The following is a 20956-nucleotide window of genomic DNA, read 5'->3' as shown; positions in this document are numbered from 1 at the left end:
CTGTTAATTACATTCACAATGTTGTGCTACCATCACCCCATTACAAAACATTACCATCTTTCCAAATAGTAGCTCTGTACATTTTAAGGCTTAACTCCCTATTCCCTATCCCCACCCCATCCTTGGTAACCTATATTCTAGATTCTGACTCTTTGAGTTTGCTTATTCTAATTATTTATCAGTGAGATCAAACAATATTTGTCCTTTTGTGTCGGTTTATTTCACTAAGCATGTACATTTGAACTTGACTCTGATGAAACAAAGTTCCTAATTCCACCTCATGAGCAGCAGCGGACACATTTTTGAGCCCATAGGGACGGTGATACTCTGGTGTTACAGAGTAGAGATTCTGACATAGCCCCAAATTATCTAAATTGATCAACAGGTCAAAGACTGAGAAAATGTGGATTCTAACACCAGGTTCCTTTTCCCTAATCTGGCTGAGGGTTTGGGCTAGTAATAAAACCTCTATGCTGTACGTAAAAGGGGCATGATGATTCCTGCCTCTGAATGGGGTTGGCTGTTATGAAGATAAATGAGACAACAGAACCAAAAGTATTGGCATATAAAGGTTTTACATACTATAAAGTATTATTGTAACAACTGAATGATGTAGAAAGACTGAAAAGCTCACAACCCATATATGAGGTTGAACAGTATATATCATGCAATGGGCAAGTTTTATTCCTGGGAGGTATTAATTAGAGAAAATGACCCACTATTTCTTTTCACCCTCGAAGGTGAATGATTTAGAGTCCCAAAATAGCAGAGCTCATTATTACCTGGAATCCAATAAGCTGGCCTTTTCAAGCCCAGGCTGAACTGTGTCTGAAACTTTCCACCTAACACCTGATTATGGGCTGTTCCATATCATCCATTGGGTCAGGCCTGTCTGCCCAGCAAGAGCATCCAAGCTCATTCTTTCCCCATTCCCCACCCCTAAGCCTTACACAGAGGTCACACAGAAAACCTTCATGTCAAACTTATTGAACACTCAGGAACTGTGCACTGAAGATATATTATGTGCAAGATACTGTGTAGGATTCAAAGATACCACCCCTGCCCTCTTGGGAGCTTATAGTCCTCCATGCATTGGAGAAGACCAGTTCTCAGATGACTGCAGGGAAACACAAAAGGTGATTAAAATCAGAAGATGGTTCTAAACAAAGTCTGTAGGAATTCAGAGGAAGGAGCCATATTTTCTAGCCAGAGTAAAAAAAAAATTTTGGCAGAGGTATCATTTGAACTGTAGTTCTTTAAGCCTTACTTTCTTACTGGGACAGCTGAGCTAACATGGTCTTACCCCATAAGCTAACTCCTGGCATTCAACACTAGATTTAGAGACCCCTGGGGAATCACTTTTCAAAGTCTTCTGCTCTCTCAGCAACCCTCAGAACATGCCCTGTCTGTGTTACAGACTGTCAATGGAACAATGGACTACTTCACCTTGGAAACCTGGGGTGGGACCCTGTTAAGGCCTCATGTGCAAGCACCAGAAATCAATTCTGACTAATTTAATCATAAGAGATGACATCATAGAAAAATAAGGAGGTTAAAAGAGAGTGGCGATCCAGAGAGAATCTGGCCCCTTAGAAGAGAAAGTTAGGAAACTTCTCTCTAGCTCCTACCTTTACAATGAGTCAGCTCCAAAGACTCCTCTCTGTTTCTCTATTACAAATTTCAATAGCCAGAGACAATATGATTGGCCCAGCTCGAGTCAGTATTCCCCACCCAGAACCTGGGCAAAGCACCAACCTGCACAGTCAATGAGGTGCTTCCAGGGAAGGAGGCATTCAAAAAACAATTTTTTTAATTAGAGAAGTTGTGTTTTACAGAACAGTCATGCATTAAATACAGAATTCCCATATACCACTCCACCACCAACACCTTCCTTTGGTGTGGAACATTTGCTACAATTGATGATAGCACTTTTTCATAATTGCGCTTTCTTTTACAATTGTAACAAAATTGTGCAACTGATGAAAGATTATTAAAATAGTACTGTTAACTATCAGCCATAGTTTACATCAGCTTGCATTTTTGAGCCATACAACCACGCAAATTGGCGTCTGCCAGAGCTGATAGGTAAGTGAAGAGGGAAGGTATGCATGAAGGGAAATTTAGGCACTTCAAATCCATCCTCAAATTAATTAAAAGTATGTGGTATATCAGTTGCAACCAGCTTCTACAGGTTTACTAAAAAAAAACAAAATGTTTTTAAGTGTCTGGAAACAGAAGCTTATAATGAAAGTGCTTCCTGAAGCATATCTACAATGTCACTGCCCTGACAACATAATATTCTCTGCTGCTGAAAAATATTTTTGAGAAATCATTATATATGACACAGACTTTCCCCAGGGAGAATTCAACATGTAGTTTTATTTACCAGAATTATTCTTCTCATGTTATATTATTGCTAGAAGAAATCTGGCTTAGGGGGTAAAGATTGGGTTGCTTTGTTTTGTGTCTTCAGAAAGCTTTAAATGGGTTTTGAAAATGGGCTTAGATGTGTTTACCATTTTCCTCTCAGGCTTTATATTTTTAATTTAGTTGCTGCACAAATGACTTGGAAAATCCATTATCCAAGGAATTTTGTTGAGTGTCTTGGTTAATATTATAATTCATAAACTCCTCCAGCTTCTTGGGTGCTTTGCAACAACTGTCTTGGAGGAGAGTCACCCAATTGCACTTTCCAATGGGTGAGTTCCAACTGGCTAAACTTTTTAAAATCAGTGAGCAAATGTAAACTCTGCAGAGTGGCTTCCTAGATTGAAATATTTAATGAAAGGTTGTTCTTTATCATTCCTTTAAAATACTGTCAGGTGACGTCTGTAAGAGATATCTGAACTCAAAAGAAAGGTATCATGTGGGATACCTTTCAGTTGTCATATGTATTATCAGAGCAGAGTAAAGCTCCAGGGACAAGCCAGAGACAGTTTATAGACTTCAAGTTGACTCATGAAAAGCAAAAGAGTCAATTCCAAAGTAATGAAACTACCCTATCCCCTGCCAAGGAAAGCTGTCTTTAGGTATAGCCTGGTGTGATGATTTGAAGCTGTATGACACCTAGAAAAGTTTGTTCTTAAAGTTAATCCATTCCTGTGGGTGTGAGACCCTTTTGAATGGATGCCTTCAGTTGAGGGCCTTTGATTGGATCGCAGGACCCAGGGTAGGTCTTGGTCCTCTTGCTTGAGTCCTTTATAAACTGAGGACTAAAAGCAGCAGGCACACAGACAAAAAAAGCCACAGAGATGGAGAGAAGGAACCCAGGAGCTCAGACAGGAACCTGGGAGAGAGAAAGCTACAGACAAAGCAGCCAGAAGTTGAAATAAGGAGGCCCAAAGAGAAGCAGATGCCTCCATATGCCTTGCCATGTGGAAGGAGTCCAGGATTGCCAGCAGCCAAACTTCAGTGAGACAGCATCTCAGATGATGCCTTGAGTTGGGCGTTTTCACAGCCTCAGAGCTGTAAGCTTTTAAGCTAATAAATTCCCATTATAAAATACAACCTGTTTCTGGTATATTGCATTGGCAACCTTTAGAAACTAAAATACCCAGGTAGCTTGAATGCTCACAGTGTGCAGCAGTAAACTAAAACAAATGCTTATTGCGCTCTTATCATATATTAGTGTTGTATAAACATTTTTTATTTAATGTAAAAAATCTATGGGATAGTTTGTATCATCATCATTTTATAGTTGTAAAAATTACCTTAAAGTGGTGATGCTATGATTTGAATCCAGGCAATCAGGTTCTAGAATCTGTACTCTTAAAACAACCTTGCAAGTATGGATTCGAGTGGACTTACTGATACTCTACTATGGAACTATTGTGATTAGTAATGGATGAAATTGTAGCATTGATGGGAAGAAAGTGACCATGGTAGCTGCTGAGGGTAGGGAGAGGGAAGAAGAGGTATGATATGAGGGCATGTTCAGACTTGGAGTACTCCTGGGTGGTATTGCAGGGACAGATGCTGGACATTGTATGTCCTGCCATGGCCCACTGGGTGGACTGGGGAGAGTGTAAACTACAATGTAAACCATTATCCATGTGGTGCAGCAGTGCTCCAAAATGTATTCACCAAATGTAATGAATGTCCCATGATGATGAAAGAGGTTTTTGATGTGGGAGGAGTGGGGTGAGGGGATATATAGGGACCTCATATTTTTTTAATGTAACATTTTTTAAAAAATAGAGAAAAGCAAAAAAAAATTTTTTTGTTTAAATACCTTGCCATGCTGCCTTAAGAAAGTATATGCACTTAGTGATAAAGATATATTCCATAAGGTATGTGGCACTTGAGATAGACTAAGGGTAAAATTTGACCAGCAAATTGGTGGAGATGTGCCAGATGGTAGGAATAGTGAAGATAAAGACAGGAAAGTGTAAGGCAAGGTCAGAAAACACAAATGATCTAATTTGTCTAGGGAGGCACTGGTCAATAGTAATATAATGTGAATCACATGTAATTTTAAATTTTCTATTAGCCACATTCAAAAAGTTTTTAAAAGATGAAATTAATTTTAGTAATATATTTTATTTAATACAATATATACAAAATGTTATTTCAACATATAATCAGTATCAAAATTATTAATGAGATATTTACATTAGCTACCAAGTCATCAAAATCTAGCATGTACTTTATGTTTCTGGTGCATCTTAATTCAGATTGGCCACATTTCAAGTGCTCAGTGGCCACATGTGGCTGGGCTAGCAACTGCCATGTTGGACAGTGCAAGTCTAGAGTATTGGTTACATGAGAGAAATAGTGGGTGAAATGAATGGTAAATGGAGTTTGAGCCTTTATTTAGAGGGCCTTGAATGCAAGACTGAGGTGTTTATAGATAACTGGAAGGCACAAAATATATTTGAGCATAAAAGTGACATAGTTGACATAGGAAAACTAAGCTAAATGGGGCAGAGGAAAGCCAGTTAGGGGACAATAGAATTGTCAACATGGAGAAAAGAGTGGATCTGAAGAATGAAGATGGGGAAGGAATATAGGGGTTAAATGCAAGAGACAGTATGTAGGCAGAATCCTCCAGAGACTAGATATCTAATGGTAGGGCAGGGAAGCATCCATGTTCTATTATATTAAATTAATAATGCAGGAAAAAAACAGTGAAGTCCTGAGAAGGACAGAAAAGGGAGAGGGAAAAAATCACTGTTAGTCCCCAAAGCTTCATCAAGGAATAGGGGTCTGAGCTGTCCTGAAGTTGATGCCTGAGTATGGACCCTCAAGCAGCCATAGATTCATTCAGGAGGCCAGGTTTTCACACAGTGCCCTGGGGATCAGATCGTAGGTTGAATTAGCAGTTCCCCAGTTAACAGCGCAAATGTGAATCTATTGGAGGAGGACACAGCCCTGAACCAGGAAAGAAGTGACTTATGTTCTAGTCCAAAGCTGCCACTAAATTTTCATGAGGTTGGAGAGAAGTCCTCTCACCTTTCCTAACTTAAGATTCTTCGTCTGTAAAGTGAGGGGTTTGACCAGATGCTCTGTAAGCAGTCCTTTCATTCTGACATTTCTTAAGCCTAATACAGAAAGTGCTTAAAGTAGTAGTAAAACAATAATTAAAATACCGGGGGGAAGCAGCTGTGGCTCAATCAGTTGAGCTCCTGTCTACCATTTGGGAGGTCCTGGGTTTGCGTCCCGGGGCCTCCTTGTGAGGGCAGGCTCGCCGCACGCTGCAGAGAGCTACCCAGCCCACAGATGCCGTGGAGCACTGCCCAGCCTGTAAGCGCCACAGAAAGCCAACTCAGCAAGGTGACACAACAACAACAAAAAAGGGAGACAAGCAAAAAAACACAAAAGAGCTCACAGCGAATGGACACAGAGAGCAGACAGCAAGCAAGCCACAAGGGTGAGGGGAAATATAATAAATAAATACAGACACAGAAGAATGCAGAGCGAATGGACACAGAGAACAGACAGCATGCAAAAAGTCACAGGAGGAGGGAGAAAAAAAAAACCACCTGGGGAAGCAGATGTCGCTCAAGCAATTGGTCTCCCACCTACCACACGGGAGGTCCCAGATTTGGTTCCCGGTGCCTCCTAAAGAAGACGAACAAGACAGCAAGCTGACATGACGGGCTAGCGTAGTGAGCTTACACAACAAGATGACTCAACAAGAGGCACAAAGAGGAAACACAAAGAGACACAAAAAAGCAGGGAGCTGAGGTGGCTTAAGCAATTAGGTGCTTCCCTCCCACATGGGAGGTCCAGGGTTCTGTTTCCAGTGCCTCCTGAAAAGAAGAAAAAAGACAGCGCTCAATGAACAGACACAACAAGTACAAACAACTATTTGGAATTGGCATTCAATCCAGACAACTATGTAACTGTCCAGTCAAAAGCTGAAAAGAATCCCAAAAACCCCTTTACTAAGCTGCCTCTGGAAACCCTCATGACTAAACCCTTCTTATGCTTTAAACACATCTCATCTGGATCCTATGCAACTAACTTGGAACCAATCTCTTCTCACTTTTGTAATGACACTATAATTTTCAATACAGCCCCCCTAAGTTGGCAAAGCAACTCAAAAATCACTAGAGAACACCTCTCCCCTGTAAGAATCACCCTAAAAGACAGCTCTTCTTTCATCAACATTCCCTATCCCTCTTCTTCCCTGCGGCCGCCACCAAGACCCTGCTTTAAGTGTGGGAAGGAAGGGCACTGGGCACATGCATGCCCCAATCCAAGACCCCCGCAGGGGCCTTGGCCGTGTGCCCACATAAAGGCCATTGGAAGTCAGTTTGTCCGGAAAACCCAGTTTCCCGGGAAAATCACTCCAACACGCCTTACTGGCCTAGAACCTAAATCATCTTCCCTTCCTGACCTACTCAGAATAACAGAAGACTGATGGGTCCCGGGTTCAGAGAGGCCCCGCATCTCCATCACTAAGTCCGAACCGAGGGTTATCGTCAAGGTTGGGGGAAGCCGATCTCCTTTTTAATTGACACTGGGGCCATATATTCGGTCCTTTCAGAACATTCAGGACCTTTAACATCTTCCTCAATCTCTATTGTGGGAGTAGACAGTACTCCTTCCTCTCCCTTAATTACACACCCCCTTCCTTGTACAATAGAAAATCTCACATTCTCACACCAATTCCTATTTATACCATCATGCCCCTCCCCTCCCCTAGGACGAGAGTTTCTATCCAAACTGTACTCCTCTATCTCCTTTTCACTACCCTCCTGAGTTTCAGCACCAAATGTGAGATGACAGAGTGAGACAATTGGGACACGGAGACCAGCGATTGCAGGCAAGGATTTATTGAGAAAATCCAATAGGAAGGGGTCTGAAGATAGAAATTCCTGCCCGCTGTTGAGAACTTTAACACTGGTATTTATACAAGCTTCCGAGGGTTAAGAGGTAGGGCTAAGGGTAAGGGGTTAGTGTTGGGGACAAATAGGACCTTAGTTTGGGGGTGGTCTGAGGTGTTATTTTTAGGGGTCTGAGGTCTTGGAAACAGGATCTTTGTCCGGGTTAGCAGGCTCTTTCTTTTTTTTTTTTTCTTTTTTTTTTTATTGACTTTGTAATAATATTACATTAAAAAAAATATATATATATATGAGGTCCCATTCAACCCCACCACCCCCACCCCACCTCTCCCCCGCCCCAGCAACACTCATTCCCATCATCATGACACATCCATTGCATTTGGTAAGTACATCTTTGGGCACCTCTGCACCTCATGGTCAATGGTCCACATCATGGCCCATACTCTCTCCCATTCCATCCAGTGGGCCCTGTGAGGATTTACAATGTCCGGTGATTGCCCCTGAAGCACCATCCAGGGCAGCTACATGTCCCAAAGACGCCTCCACCTCTCGTCTCTTCCTGCCTTTCCCCATACCCATCAGCCACCATGTCCACTTTTCCCAATCCAATGCCACCTTTTCTCTGTGGACATTGGATTGGTTGTGTAGCAGGCTCTTTCTGAGTAAACAGCTGGTCGTACTTCCACAAGGGGGCAGCTTAATAATAAACTTGCAACTTCTGCAAGTCGTGGCTGTTATTTGGGTCGGGAGCTAGGAATGGGGCCTAGTCCTGTCAGAGCAGGAGGCAAATAAATGGAGATGTTCCCTGTAATGCTGTTACCAAATAGTTCTATGCCTTTGAAAGCACAAGAATTTAAAATAAATTTGAAAACAGTATTTATTTCATTCCAAGATGAAAGCAAGTTCATTATCATTTCTGAGCAGCTTTGAAAAGAACAACGAATTTCTTAAGTCTCTGTTAAATATGAAACAAGATCTTATGTAAGAAATACAAAAATAGCTTTCTTTGGAATTAAAATGAGGTAATGCTTCCCCCTCCCATACCAACAAACTCTACACAAAAATGCCTTGAAAGTATCTGATTTCTCACTTTCTCCTTCCCTCTGCTTTTATAGTGTGTTAAAATTCAGGCTGTATGGCTCTAGCAATAAACTAATCATCTGTAAGAGATGGATGGATGCTTGTATCTTTCTTAAATCAATACTATAGATGGCTCTTCTAAACAATTAGAGGGTAGCGAATAAAAATATTTCACTTCTGCCATGTTTGGGGCAGGAGGAAACATAAAAGCTCCTGCAAGGTGACCAGAGGCCCCTCTCCCGTTCTGGGGGCTCCAGATTGGGCTGGATTTCTGCCCCTTGCTTTCCTCTCCCTCTGGTTCTGCCCAGGCTGTGGCCCTTGGCGGGTGGTCCTGCTCTGGGAACTGTCTTGCAGGCCCAGCTCTTGAACACCAAGAGGAGGTGGAAAACCTACGGTTGTAATTTGCTCTGAGCAGCACCGGTCTTAAAAATACAGTCTGTGTCACCTGAACCATATTTTCCCTTCAGCCGGGGCCACGGCTATTTAAAGGAATCCTGCAGTGAATCCTTCTGCAGAAGAATCCTTTGGTAATGTAAATGTTTCTCAGTTGATGGGTTTTTGTAAGAAGGAATTTTCAAAAGTTCGATTTCCTTCAAGGGGGAACAGAGCCCTCCTGTCTCTGAAAGTCTCCACCTAACCTTATTTTTAGGGTTTAACAAGCCAGTGAGTTGGACAAATTGAATCCTTCCAAGGTCATCTGTATTAAATTCAAACAAGGAAGAAAAAATAAGAGGAGCACAAGCCCTGTCCAAGAGACATTAGAAACCATCTGGAAGGACATGGGATACTGACATTACCTTCTTCAAGGTAATAGTTTTTATCTGAACCCGAATGCTTTTTGTTTATCTGTAAATCTCCCCCGCCCCCCCACCACCACCACACACACACACTCCTTGCTGCACTGTGACAAAGGTACACTGAGGACTTGCAAAAGGGAGTTGTCTGGGAAGGGGATAGAGTAAGGACACAGGCCAAAGACTTGATGGGGAGGACTTCTGAGAGTGGGATGGCCCTATAGTGTAGTTCTGCCTTGAGGCAAGGGGGCTGGGCCTTTAAATTTAAGCAGTGTTAGATGTGGACTGCCCAGGGGAGGGGCCATGATCTTGGGTGAGGTGGTGGTCTTGGGCTGAGGGTAATTCCAGGACAGCAGTTCAGCTACATGCTTTTCTAGCTGCTGGGGGAATGATGCCCCCATCCTGGCGGGGGGTTTTGGCGGCCTACCACAGCATCCGCTGCAGGCACTAACACAAATGCTCTGGGTAGCCCCAGCATAGGGTCTCTGTGAAAGTCAGAACGCCACAGAGAGATACTAGGTTGATACTAATCAGTGAAGATCTGGGAAAAGTTCTGAGTCTGTAGAGTCCCCTAAGGGGCAAAGGTATAGGGTGCAGGAAGAAGGGAAAGCAGGAATAGGAAGGAATTCACTCCTAGAAGGACTCTAGAGAGACCAGGCAGCCTACAGGATAAGGAATCAAGGCAAAATCAAGCACCATTAAGGCACAGGGGAGGAGGGCAAGGGAGCCAGTACAATTCAAGGCATTGCAGGTATACTCCTGCCCTCCAAATGTGGACCCAGTTTAGGTAATGGTCAGCAGAGACATAGGACTTCCATGGAGTCATGGTCAAACACAAGATCCCAGGGCTTGAGCATTGGAAATAAACAAAGCCTACCCAAATGAGAACAAGCAGTGACTATTCAGAGCTCGCTATAGTTAGGGAGTCAGCTACCATCACTTCATTTGACAAGGACTCAACGGGGACTTGGAAAGCTTTATAGTGGAAAACAGGGAAGTATGCCCTGATTGGAGGTTGTTGCCATGGGGAAGCTGGAGGCAGGCTGACAAGAAGCAGGGCACTTTATTCACATAGGTAGGGGAGCATATTTGACTTTCTTTTGTTGGTTTTAAGTTGGAAGCAGGGACAGAAAATTAGGGAAGCTGTCAGTTATTGATCAAGCCCTGGCCACTTTGGGCAGATTGCTACAGAGGTTGTGCTTTGGCTTCCCAGGTTGGTTGCTATAGGTTGTGGGTCAGAGTTGTATTTTTATATATGGTTTGGCCACTGTTCGTTTGTATATTTAGGCAATTGGGTAGATGACTTAGTTCCAGTCTGAAGGGTTAGAGACTGCTTCTTCAGCTTTAACCCAGAATTGAAAAGGTTGGAACCTGCAGTTGGGATTCATGAGTGGATAGAGGTTCCAGAGCTGATGAAGCTAAGACAGCCTTTTTCATCCAATCTAAGTATTTGAAACAGCCTTTGTCATCCAATCTAAGTATCTGAAGGCTCAAGTTCAGTTTCGTTCGAGCCCTGAGGGTGGCAGAACAGCTACCTCCTCCCCTTGCCCCAGCCCCAGGGGTGCTGACTCCCCCTATGCCTGCCCTGGGCCGCCCTGCCCCGCAGCCCTTCTGGAGCTCTCAGGGCTGCTCTGTAGCTGTGCCCTGTGGTGGGAATCAGGCCAGGCTCTGCTTTGGGGAGCACCCCATCCCTGGCTCCCCCAGTTCCTGCTCTTCCCAAACCCCCTGCAGGCCTTCCTATCTAGGTCATAATAAAGAAACGGTTTATTGCCACAGCATCTGTGGCAAAGTTACATGGGCAAGGGAAGGGTTGGACCAAAATCCAGGTGCTGCCTGTGTTGTATCTTTCATTCTTTTTTTTTTTTTAATCTAAATTTAAAACTGTAAAAAGAGACTGTTAAAATGTAATAAATGAAATAAGCTGCATGGTTCCTTAGCCATGTTCTTCCACAGTCATCCCACTCACTTTTCAAGAAGTAGAGAGAATTCTATGTCCTACAAGTTCAACTTCATGTTTGTGTACAACCCTGGTCCTTTACAACCCATCTGAGATGTATAGTTTGAGAGTATTACCCCTGAACGCTGAGACAGAAAGATCTCTGCCACCCTTTCATTCTTCTTTGCTTTACGCACCATGGTCATTCCCCTTTTGACCCTGGACAGTTCCTGAAATGTCCTTGATTTGGCCTCCATTCCCCCAGTTCTCCTCAGCTTCTGCTCCATAGCAAATGATACTGACCAAACCTTACCCCCAAGAGTTCCTAAAGTTCACAGAATTCTTGGAATACATGCATGCCTAACTTTAAAAAAAAAAGTGAGAGAGAGAGAGAGAAGGGAGGGAAAGAAGGAGGGAAGGAGTCCATACAACAAAATAAATTTTTTTCCCTTCCATTTGTCTCTCAGGTGCAGGGTTAAGTTGATTATTTCTTCATTCAAATAACATTATCACATTAGTCCATTGAAAGCCCCTCTCTGATTTTAGTTATTTATTTATCTTATCCCCCTTTCTCACTTCCATTCCTCTCAGTCTACCATAGGCAACTATTCTAATGTGTCTGTATGCCTTTATTTGTGTTTTCTTTTAAAATGTTTAATGTTTGGTGTGTCTGTATTTTGATCATGTAAAAAGTATTATTATATATCTCAGTGATTTCTTACTTGTTTCTTGGCCCCAGGATTCTAACATCCAGCTGTGCCTCTATGTGTGCCTTTAGACTATGCTTCTAATGGCAGACATGGTAGGAATCCACGTTCTCTGTTCACTTATCCAAGTAGTAGACACACAGGTTTCCTCCAACCCTCTGATGCCACAATAATGTGAAAAAAATCCTTCTATGTGCCCCCTTAATTATCAGTATGAGAATTTCTCTGGGATGTACAGGGGAATTGTGGAACAATTGAGATGATAACTCACATTGCTAAAAGTTTCTGCTTCATGAAAAGAATCATACAAACATTCCTCAGAGAGGGAGCACCTCCAGTACATTCAAATGGCTATTAACAGATCATGGGCATGTGCACAGACAAGTTTAAATACAAGAGACAGATACTTCAATGCTTAGGAATTGCTGCCAATTGAAAATGAATCAGAAATGAAGACATGGCATCTGTGAACTAAAAATATGTCAGTGGAAAAAACGGTTTTGGATTCACAGAATCACATTCCCCACGTCGCTTCATGGGAACACATCTGTTGTAAAAAGCAAGGATCACCTGCCTCGTCCCTCCTCTCTCGCCATTCTCTGGCCCCTAGGCCCTTTTCTCACCCCAGCCACATCCGAAGTCACCTGCTATTTGCTCAGTGGCTCTTTTATAGTGGAGACTCTATTTTTACTCTCATCATTGCTGCCTTTCCTACTCTGCGGCATCAACATCAATTCTGCAAAATTTCATCTTGTATTAGGGCTCCTGTGTAGTCACAGGGGCCTGCCAGTGTGTGATCTACAGCTTCCTTCATTTCCGTCTAACCTTTGGCCCCCCATCCCTCATCCCTACTCATTCAACAGCTCAGGCAGGCAGCTTGGTCAAACCTGAGCCAAACTGCTCCCCTGGGACCCACTGTGCTTGCCTTTGGAGAAGGAAGCTGCCTGCCCAGAGGTTCCAGCTTCTGGTTTTCGCATGAATAAACAGCTCTGAAGGGTTCAGATGAAGCTTTTATGTAAACACTCTCCCAATATGTTCTACACTGCATTATCCCCAGCAATAAAGATTCTGGAATCAAAATTTGGCTGTCAGTTTTATTGATGTTGCATGGGGTACAGTAGAATTCAGCTTTCTCTTCTGGAAATTTATTGGCTTGGCAGTGCAGAAAGCACTAAAACTGTGTTTTTAATCAGTAAGCCAAGCAGACATGTTTCCAGAAGAAATATAGAAAGCAAACATGCCATCACAAGATTTCAAACCACCCTCCACTGTCCCTGTTCTTCTCAGATCCCCTGTTAAATACATTTGGGTGTTGAAGTACATACTCAGGAGACCAAGTTTGGATTACTTTCTCTAGGTTATAACATCTCTAAGAGACTGTTGAGCCAAAGCATTTTTCTGAAAAACCTCTGCATCAACTCTTAAGGAGGGCTCATTGGTCAGCTGCTTTGCAGGAGGAATAGAGTATGACAAGCCTCCTCTTAAGAGAAGTAGGGTTATGGCGGTGGACTTGGCCCAGTGGTTAGGGCATCCGCCTACAACATGGGAGGTCCCCGGTTCAAACCCCGGGCCTCCTTGACCTGTGTGGAGCTGGTCCATGAGCAGCGCTGATGCACGCAAGGAGTGCCCTGCCACGCAAGGGTGTCCCCCACGTAGGGGAGCCCCACACACAAGGAGTGCACCCCGTAAGGAGAGCTGCCCAGTGTGAAGGAAAGTGCAGCCTGCCCGGGAATGGTGCCGCCCACATGGAGAACTGACACAACAAGATGACGCAACAAAAAGAAACAGATTCCCATGCCACTGACAACAACAGAAGCGGACAAAGACGACGCAGCAAATAGACACAGAGAACAGAACACCGGGGGCTGGAGGGAGAGAAATAAATAAATAAATAAATAAATCTTTTAAAAAAAAAAGATATGGGCTATAGTTTGTACTAGTATTTTGAGGATGTTCTTTCATAGTTTGTAACAAATGTTTCACAGCAACTCAAGGTATTGGTGGTGGGGTGATGTATGGGAAACCTGTATGATGATATGCATGTTTGTTTTGTAAGTTCACAACTTTTACTATATACTTATTAAATATTATTTAAGTATGTTCATTATGAACAATATACTTCAATAAATTTTTTTTAAAAGGCACCCAATCTTAAATCTTAAACTCTTGGCTTTCCTTTTTTCTTTTCAGATCACTCACCTATCTCCCTATCATAGTAATCCCATCACAAGCTTTCAGAGGACTTAATGAGGTCGTAAAAATGTAAGTAAGATACTGCATATCAAAAAGACATTCATAATTGGAACGTTTTTTCCTAAGAGAAAACACAGCTGAAGGGGGATAATTTTTCTAGGAGAGAAATTGTATTTAGGAAGCCTTAGTATTTTTGCCTGTATCAATACAAATGACACCTAAGAACCTTTGAAGAAAAGATATGATTTTCAAGAGTCATTAAAATCCAGGTAATTAACATTGCTTCAAAGAACTGAATGCATTTTGATAAGTGATGATAGATGTCTCAAGTGGAAAAGAAGACAGATTCCAATCATAAAAATTCTGCTTCTGCTAGAGAAGCTATTCCCCCATGTCACATTTTTAGATAACACCCACATAGAAGAAAATATGTTGGAAGTTTATTGTGCATCAGAAGATAATCTTTATATCTAAATTATAATAAATATATGATAAAACATTATTTATAACTCTATTGATGAAAGTCATTTATCACAATGTAAAGCAGTTTGATAATACAGTGTAATCTCACGTTTGTTCAGATGAAACGTCAATCCTTTGTCCCTGAGTCCAGCTTCCAAGGACTCAAGTCCTCATACATGGAGAGAGAACTTTCCCAGGAGTCTCAGTATTCCAACATCCTCTTGGAATGTTGCATGAGTCAAAGGACCTCAAAGGCCATTACTTCCCAGAGAGCATCTCTGATTTTAACAATCCACTGGGTTTGGAAGGAGATTTGCATCTCTAAAGAAGACAGGACACAGTGGATCTTAATTCCTTGGGAAACCTTTGACTGCTTTTTAGGGTCCTAGCAAGCAATGAGGATATTAAAAATAATTCCTCAAGAATTAGTGAATATTATTGAAAATTCCCTGCAGGTTACAGGAATGTCAGCTTTCTTGCAACTAGCCCATACTCTCGTGCTCTTCAGTTTAAATGTTGAGTTTTGCTGACTTTTAGTGCATTAAGACCTCCTAGTGAGAAAAGCAGCCACAGTTAAATAAGCAAACCATTAGGTAAGAACAAGATGGATGAATCAGCCCAGGAATAATCTATTACAATGTTGTTCAAAAAAGACCTCAACTGCCTTAGGCAATGCCTTTCCGTGGGCTGACACATTCTCAAGTCAGAAGCCTTCAGTGAACGTTGACCTTAGAACATGCCAATTTGTGGATTCGAGACTTTTTTCCCTCAGCTGGAAGCAAATGGTAGTTTATGTTGGGCTTTTAGGGTAATATTGACATTAAGTACATGCTTGGGGTCAGTATATGGTAAATTTGATTCCTTTACTTTTGTCCATTTTAAAAACTCAATTCATCCTTTAGTCAATTCACTCATTCTTCCATCCATTCATTCATACCCTAACAATGTGCCAGGAAATATGAAGCCACCAGGGATTCAATTGCCCAAAAGTGGGGGGAGGGAGGGGTGGCATACGAACACAGGAGAGGGTCAGGTGTTGGTGGAGAGTAAAAGGCCGAGAAAATCATATCAAAATATAATATAGAGGGTTACCTGTTTAGAACACACGGAGGGGAGGGTCTGATGCAGGACGGGCTCCTGGGCAATGTCTAAATGCTCATTCTGCCAGAGTGGGTGACACCATGGAGTAGAAACCCAAGTAGTGAGAGTGGGGGTGGACCCACATCCTGGGGAGGACTAATGCCATCAAATAGAGGGAACTGTATCTCTCGAGAGAAAGGGTGGCTCCCAGGGCATTGGGGCAGCTGAGCAAGTTAGGCCCTGAACACTATTCCATCTATCTCTGGAAGTGGCTCCTTGGGAAACGGAGGTTGGCTGTCACTGTGGGCACCAAGGTGGAAGGGAAAATGGACGTTAAATATGTGGAACCAAGGTAAATGGGGGGTAAGAGAGGAGTTTCGTGAGAGTACACAAGGATGGATATAAAACATGTAATATTACACCATAACATATAGGAGATGACAGACTGATAATGTAAACCATAATGTAAAACATAGGATAACTAAGAATGTAAAAAAATGTGTATCCTAAAGTATGCACCACAATGTAAGCACAGATGTCACCTTGTTAGAAAGCTATTGTCTTAGACGCTGTACAGCACGTTAAGTAAATATGATGTGAATAGGGTGTAAGGGTATCACTGTGGAAGGGAAAAGGTTTTGTGGTGGATGTGTGGGAGTGCTGTATATTGCATACATGAATTGCTGTGGTCTAGGGCTCCTGTGAGGAGAAGCTCAATAATTAGGGGGAAAAAAAAAAAAAAAAAAAGAAAAAGATAGGATGTAGAATTTTTTCCAAGTCAACACGTATTCTTTATCTAACCTTTAAACCCATCGCTATATGCCATTCCCTAGTAAGGGACCCTGACATTATATTGGGCTTCAAATTTCGGGGAGTTCTGGATCACAGAGTGTTTCAACAATGGCAATGGAGGGATACTGGTATAGGATACCATTGACAGGTGATATATGGCTGACAGGGAGCTGTACAGAACATATGTCCAGGGTGCATGGTAATGTTTGGATATACTCATAGTGGCAACAATTAAAAACCACAGCAGGGGGGGTACTGGGTTCCTGGCCAGTGGTGCTCTGTTGTGGTCCCTAGAGGAGCAGCGACAGTCTCCCAGGTGCAGCGGCGGGGACCGGGAGGGAGTGAGGGTTCAACAGTGAGCCCCTGACGCTAATGACTATGCTTGTGAGCTGATAAGCCTAAAATAAGAACAAGGCCTAGAGCAGCATTGTGCCTGGGAATTTCCTCTTGTCAGCCTTCATGTTACTCAAATGTGGCCAGTCTCGAAGCCAAACTCAGCATGTAAATGCAATGCCTTCCCCCCAGCGTGGGACATGACACCCGGGGATGAGCCTCCCTGGCACCAAGGAACCACTATCAACTACCAACTGATGATGCAACTGGAAAATGACCTTATACGGAAGGTTCAATGTGGATCAGCAGAATATCCCTGTCTACATAAAATAACATGACTTTAAAATGCTGTTTGACCTAATGTAAGGGGGAAATGGAAAGGAGAAATGAGTTTATATGGCTACAAGTCTCTAAAAAAGAGTCTGGAGGCTGGCAGAAGGATTGCCCTTATGCACAACTGAGCAGAGTCTGAGAGACAGATAAAGCAGATACAACCCCCAGATATTGGTTCCTTTAAGGGCTAAAGAGACCCATGGGAGTTATGGTCATGGCCGATGGGGTTAACTACCAGGTCAGATGGCCCCTCTTTGGAAATGGTGTTTATATGTGATGAATCTGGACTCAGATGGGATCTCTCTTCATAAGACTTTCATGCTAATGTGCTGGAGGTGCAGTTAGTGTTGGGGTTTAAGATATATTTAGGGGATTTGAATCTCTGGACTGACAATGTGATAGCCAGGTCCTGAGCCTCAACAGACTCCAGCACCTACAATCTGATTTATTGGACTTACCACACTCAGCTAAGATGGAGTTGAAGAAGGACAACCACCACACCATGGAGCCTAGAGTGATTACAACTGAAAGTGGGAGGATTGCATCCAGCATCCAGGTGGAATCTGAGCCTCCTCTTGACATAGAGGTGCAATGGACACAACCAATCCAATATCCACATAGAAGAGGTGGCATTGGATTGGGAAAAGTGGACATGGTGGCTGATGGGTATGGGGAGAGGCAGGAAGAGATGAGAGGTGGAGGCGTCTTTGGGACATGGAGATGCCCTGGATGGTGCTTCAGGGGCAATCACCGGACATTGTAAATCCTCACAGGGCCCACTGGATGGAATGGAGGAGAGTGTGGGCCATGATGTGGACCGTTGACCATGAGGTGCAGAGGTGCCCAAAGATGTACTTACCAAACGCAATGGATGTGTCATGATGATGGGAACGAGTGTTGCTCGGGGGGGGGGGGGGGGGAGAGGGGGGTGGGGTTGAATGTGACCTCATATATATTTTTTTAATGTAATATTATTACAAAGTCAATAAAAAAACAAAACAAAACAAAACAAAGTGACTAGGACATAACTCTGTCCTCAGTTTGCTCACAGAATGAGTAAAACAGTCAAGGAAGCAGACAACTCAAGAAAGACGCTACATACATCCTCAGAATGCTCAGAACAGAATTTTGGGAAACCAATAGTTAAGAGTTCTGAAACAATTAATTCAACCCAAATTAAAACTTCACCAGAATGATGAAACTGGGAGCAGAGAGATCCCAATCCTAGTCCTGAGCCTTCCTGGAAATACTATTTGCCTCTCCTAATAGGGCGTTAATTTCCAGATCTGTAAAACAAGGGAATCTGTCTAGATTTTCTCAAAGGGCCTTTCTACTTCTAACACTATGTGACTCTGTGAGTCATAGAGAGATGAGAAACAAACCTGTCATGTAAACAGGGGTTACTGAAACTTGCATTTTAACTGTACCTGGGTTGTAGAGGCCCATCAGTACTTCTAAAGGGAGATGATAGCACTTTATGGTGAGAACAACTTTATGGCATTCCTGTTGTTTTTCAGAGGGACACACTAGAGCCCCAGTTGTTGTGTCATACTCATCATCATGTATATACAGTTATTTCTTTCATGTTTCTTTTTTTTTTTTTTTCCTCCCCTAGTGAAATCTCTCAGAGTGATTCCCTGGAAAGGATAGAAGCTAATGCCTTTGACAACCTCCTCAATTTGTCTGAAATGTAAGCATCAGCTAACAGATAGTTTATTGCTGTACACTATAACCCTCGCTGTCTGGAGCCCACTCAGTATTTGTATTCAAGCATCCACTGCTAGGAATCCAAGAGGAAAAGACTACAGCAATTACTGGGTCTGGGCAGGCACTAATTTCTCTCACTGCAGTGGCCTCAAGGTTGCCATAGTGACAACTGCTTCTCCCTGGGAGCTGTATAAACTCTGAAACATCACAACACAAGGTTGGAAATTAAAATTGGCATTGTGGAGTCCTGCCAAGTAGTTTTTACCTTATGGAAGGGACGGTTTGAGAACTCAGGGTAGTGGAAAAATTTGGAAAGGAGTGTATTGAACATGAATTCCATTCCCTGGAGGCTGTTTTTGCATATTTATTTATTCAGTAAATGCTTCTTGCACACCTATCATGTAAAAACCCTCTACTGGGCATGTATATGTTGAGTTTGTTTTTGTTAGTGTGATGTTTTAGAAATAACTTTTGAAGCAATCCTTTCTGAATTAACATTTTTCCCCAATTCACAAAAAGGGTGGGAGAAAACTGTCTTATTTTAGTTTTCATATGATGAACCTGTGGCCCAAAAAGTTTAAATGATTTGCCCGATGTCACACAGGAAGAGGTTAACTGCATATCAGAGGTTATGGTGCAAGAACTGGAAGCACAAATCAGGTCATGTGACTCCTAACCCAGGGCTCTGTCTGCTGCCATGTTTGGCTCAGATCTGAGCTTCTAGAAGAGCATTCAAACGTCACCTTCTTGGAAGATTTGAAAGTTAAGGGACAGGGAAGGCTTTTAGCAACAAACAGTTTTTGAGCACATCTGCTTTGCAGTTCCTTCAAGTTGTATCATTTATTCCTCACAGTAATTATCCCTTTTGTTCTGGGAAAGGAATAGAGAACCTCAGAAGGTTGAAAACTGTGGTCACTTGAGTGGCACCTTTACAATGGCAGGGATGGGACTCTAACCTAGCCAGTCTTTTTGCAAAGCTTCAGCATTTAATACTATACCACAAGGCTTCCCTATGAATGATCCAAATAGTAATTATGTAAGATGAATAATTAATTGATAAATTTGTGAGTGTCCACTAGATGCCCAACCCAGCCAGGTGCTGCCAGAATACAGAGGAGGTAAATACAAATCTTCTGTAGAAAATAACAGTGTAGCCAGGGGGTGAGACTAGCTCACCAAACAAAAATATAGGAAAATCTAAAAAATGAGTATCTAAATGCAAAAAGTATAGTCTGGACTTGACTGTGAAACAGAATCACATGTAGGGTTCATTACAATTCTAGATGCCAATTCTATCTCAGACCTAGAAATCTGTAGTTTTAATGAACTTTCCAAGTGAGGCTGAAGCACAGCTTATCTTGAGAACCACCAGGGCAGCTAAAGATAAATTAAACTTACCATGATGCAAAGTAACATTTATCAACAGAAATAAAAATAGAGATAAGTGCTCCAAGGGAACATTTATGGATTTTTCCCAAGGAAGCCTCCAAGACTAAGATGCTAATGCCATGCAGGCTCTCTTTGCTTTGTTTAAGGACCTAGAACTGAATCTGGTACACAGAGGTGCTCAAGAAATGTTTGTTGAATGAATGAATGTATGAATGAGTAATCAAAGGTGAGACCCCAAAAAAATTCTTTTTTTTTTTAAAAAAGATTTATTTATTTATTTTATTTCCCCCCCTCCCCTGGTTGTCTGTTCTTGGTGTCTATTTGCTGCGTCTTGTTTCTTTGTCTGCTTCTGTTGTCGTCAGCGGCACGGGAAGTGTGGGCGGCGCCATTCCTGGGCAGGCTGCTCTTTCTTTTCACGCTGGGCGGCTTTCCTCACGGGCGCACTCCTTGCGCGTGGGGCTCCCCCACGCGGGGGACACCCCTGCGTGGCAGGGCACTCCTTGCGCGCATCAGCACTGCGCATGGCCAGCTCCACACGGGTCAAGGAGGCCCGGGGTTTGAACCGCGGACCTCCCATATGGTAGACGGATGCCCTAACCACTGGGCCAAAGTCCGTTTCCCCCAAAAAAGTTCTTAAGAAATTAAGGTCTCTTCCATTCTGCCTGCACACTGCCCTCTATGGCCCATCATTGCCTGGCTCAGTTTCTAAAAGTAATTACAACAAAATATCACTGCCATCTGAAGAATCAAAAGGACTTAAAGAAAAATTGGAATTAGGCACCAATGGTGGGTAACTGTAATATGGTAAAATAAGCACTATATTTGGGGGTAGAAAAAACTGGGTTCATATCTAAGTTCTGC

The 20956-nt window shown here is 42.7% G+C and overlaps 1 protein-coding gene across 1 annotated transcript in view; it reads left to right on the top strand.

Annotated features, from left to right (window-relative positions):
* Positions 1-20956, top strand: part of LHCGR (luteinizing hormone/choriogonadotropin receptor) — a 121495-nt gene that overhangs the window by 7463 nt on the left and 93076 nt on the right. Inside the window, exons 2-3 of the mRNA XM_071208808.1 lie at positions 13997-14068; positions 18615-18689. Of these exons, the coding sequence (XP_071064909.1) occupies positions 13997-14068; positions 18615-18689 (147 nt within the window). The remainder of the gene's footprint in view (positions 1-13996; positions 14069-18614; positions 18690-20956) is intronic.

Source organism: Dasypus novemcinctus, chromosome 17 (genome assembly GCF_030445035.2).
Source record: "Dasypus novemcinctus isolate mDasNov1 chromosome 17, mDasNov1.1.hap2, whole genome shotgun sequence".
Lineage (NCBI taxonomy): Eukaryota > Metazoa > Chordata > Mammalia > Cingulata > Dasypodidae > Dasypus > Dasypus novemcinctus.
The sequence above is the reverse complement of the archived record's forward strand: the minus strand, read 5'-3'. Positions and strand labels throughout refer to the sequence as shown.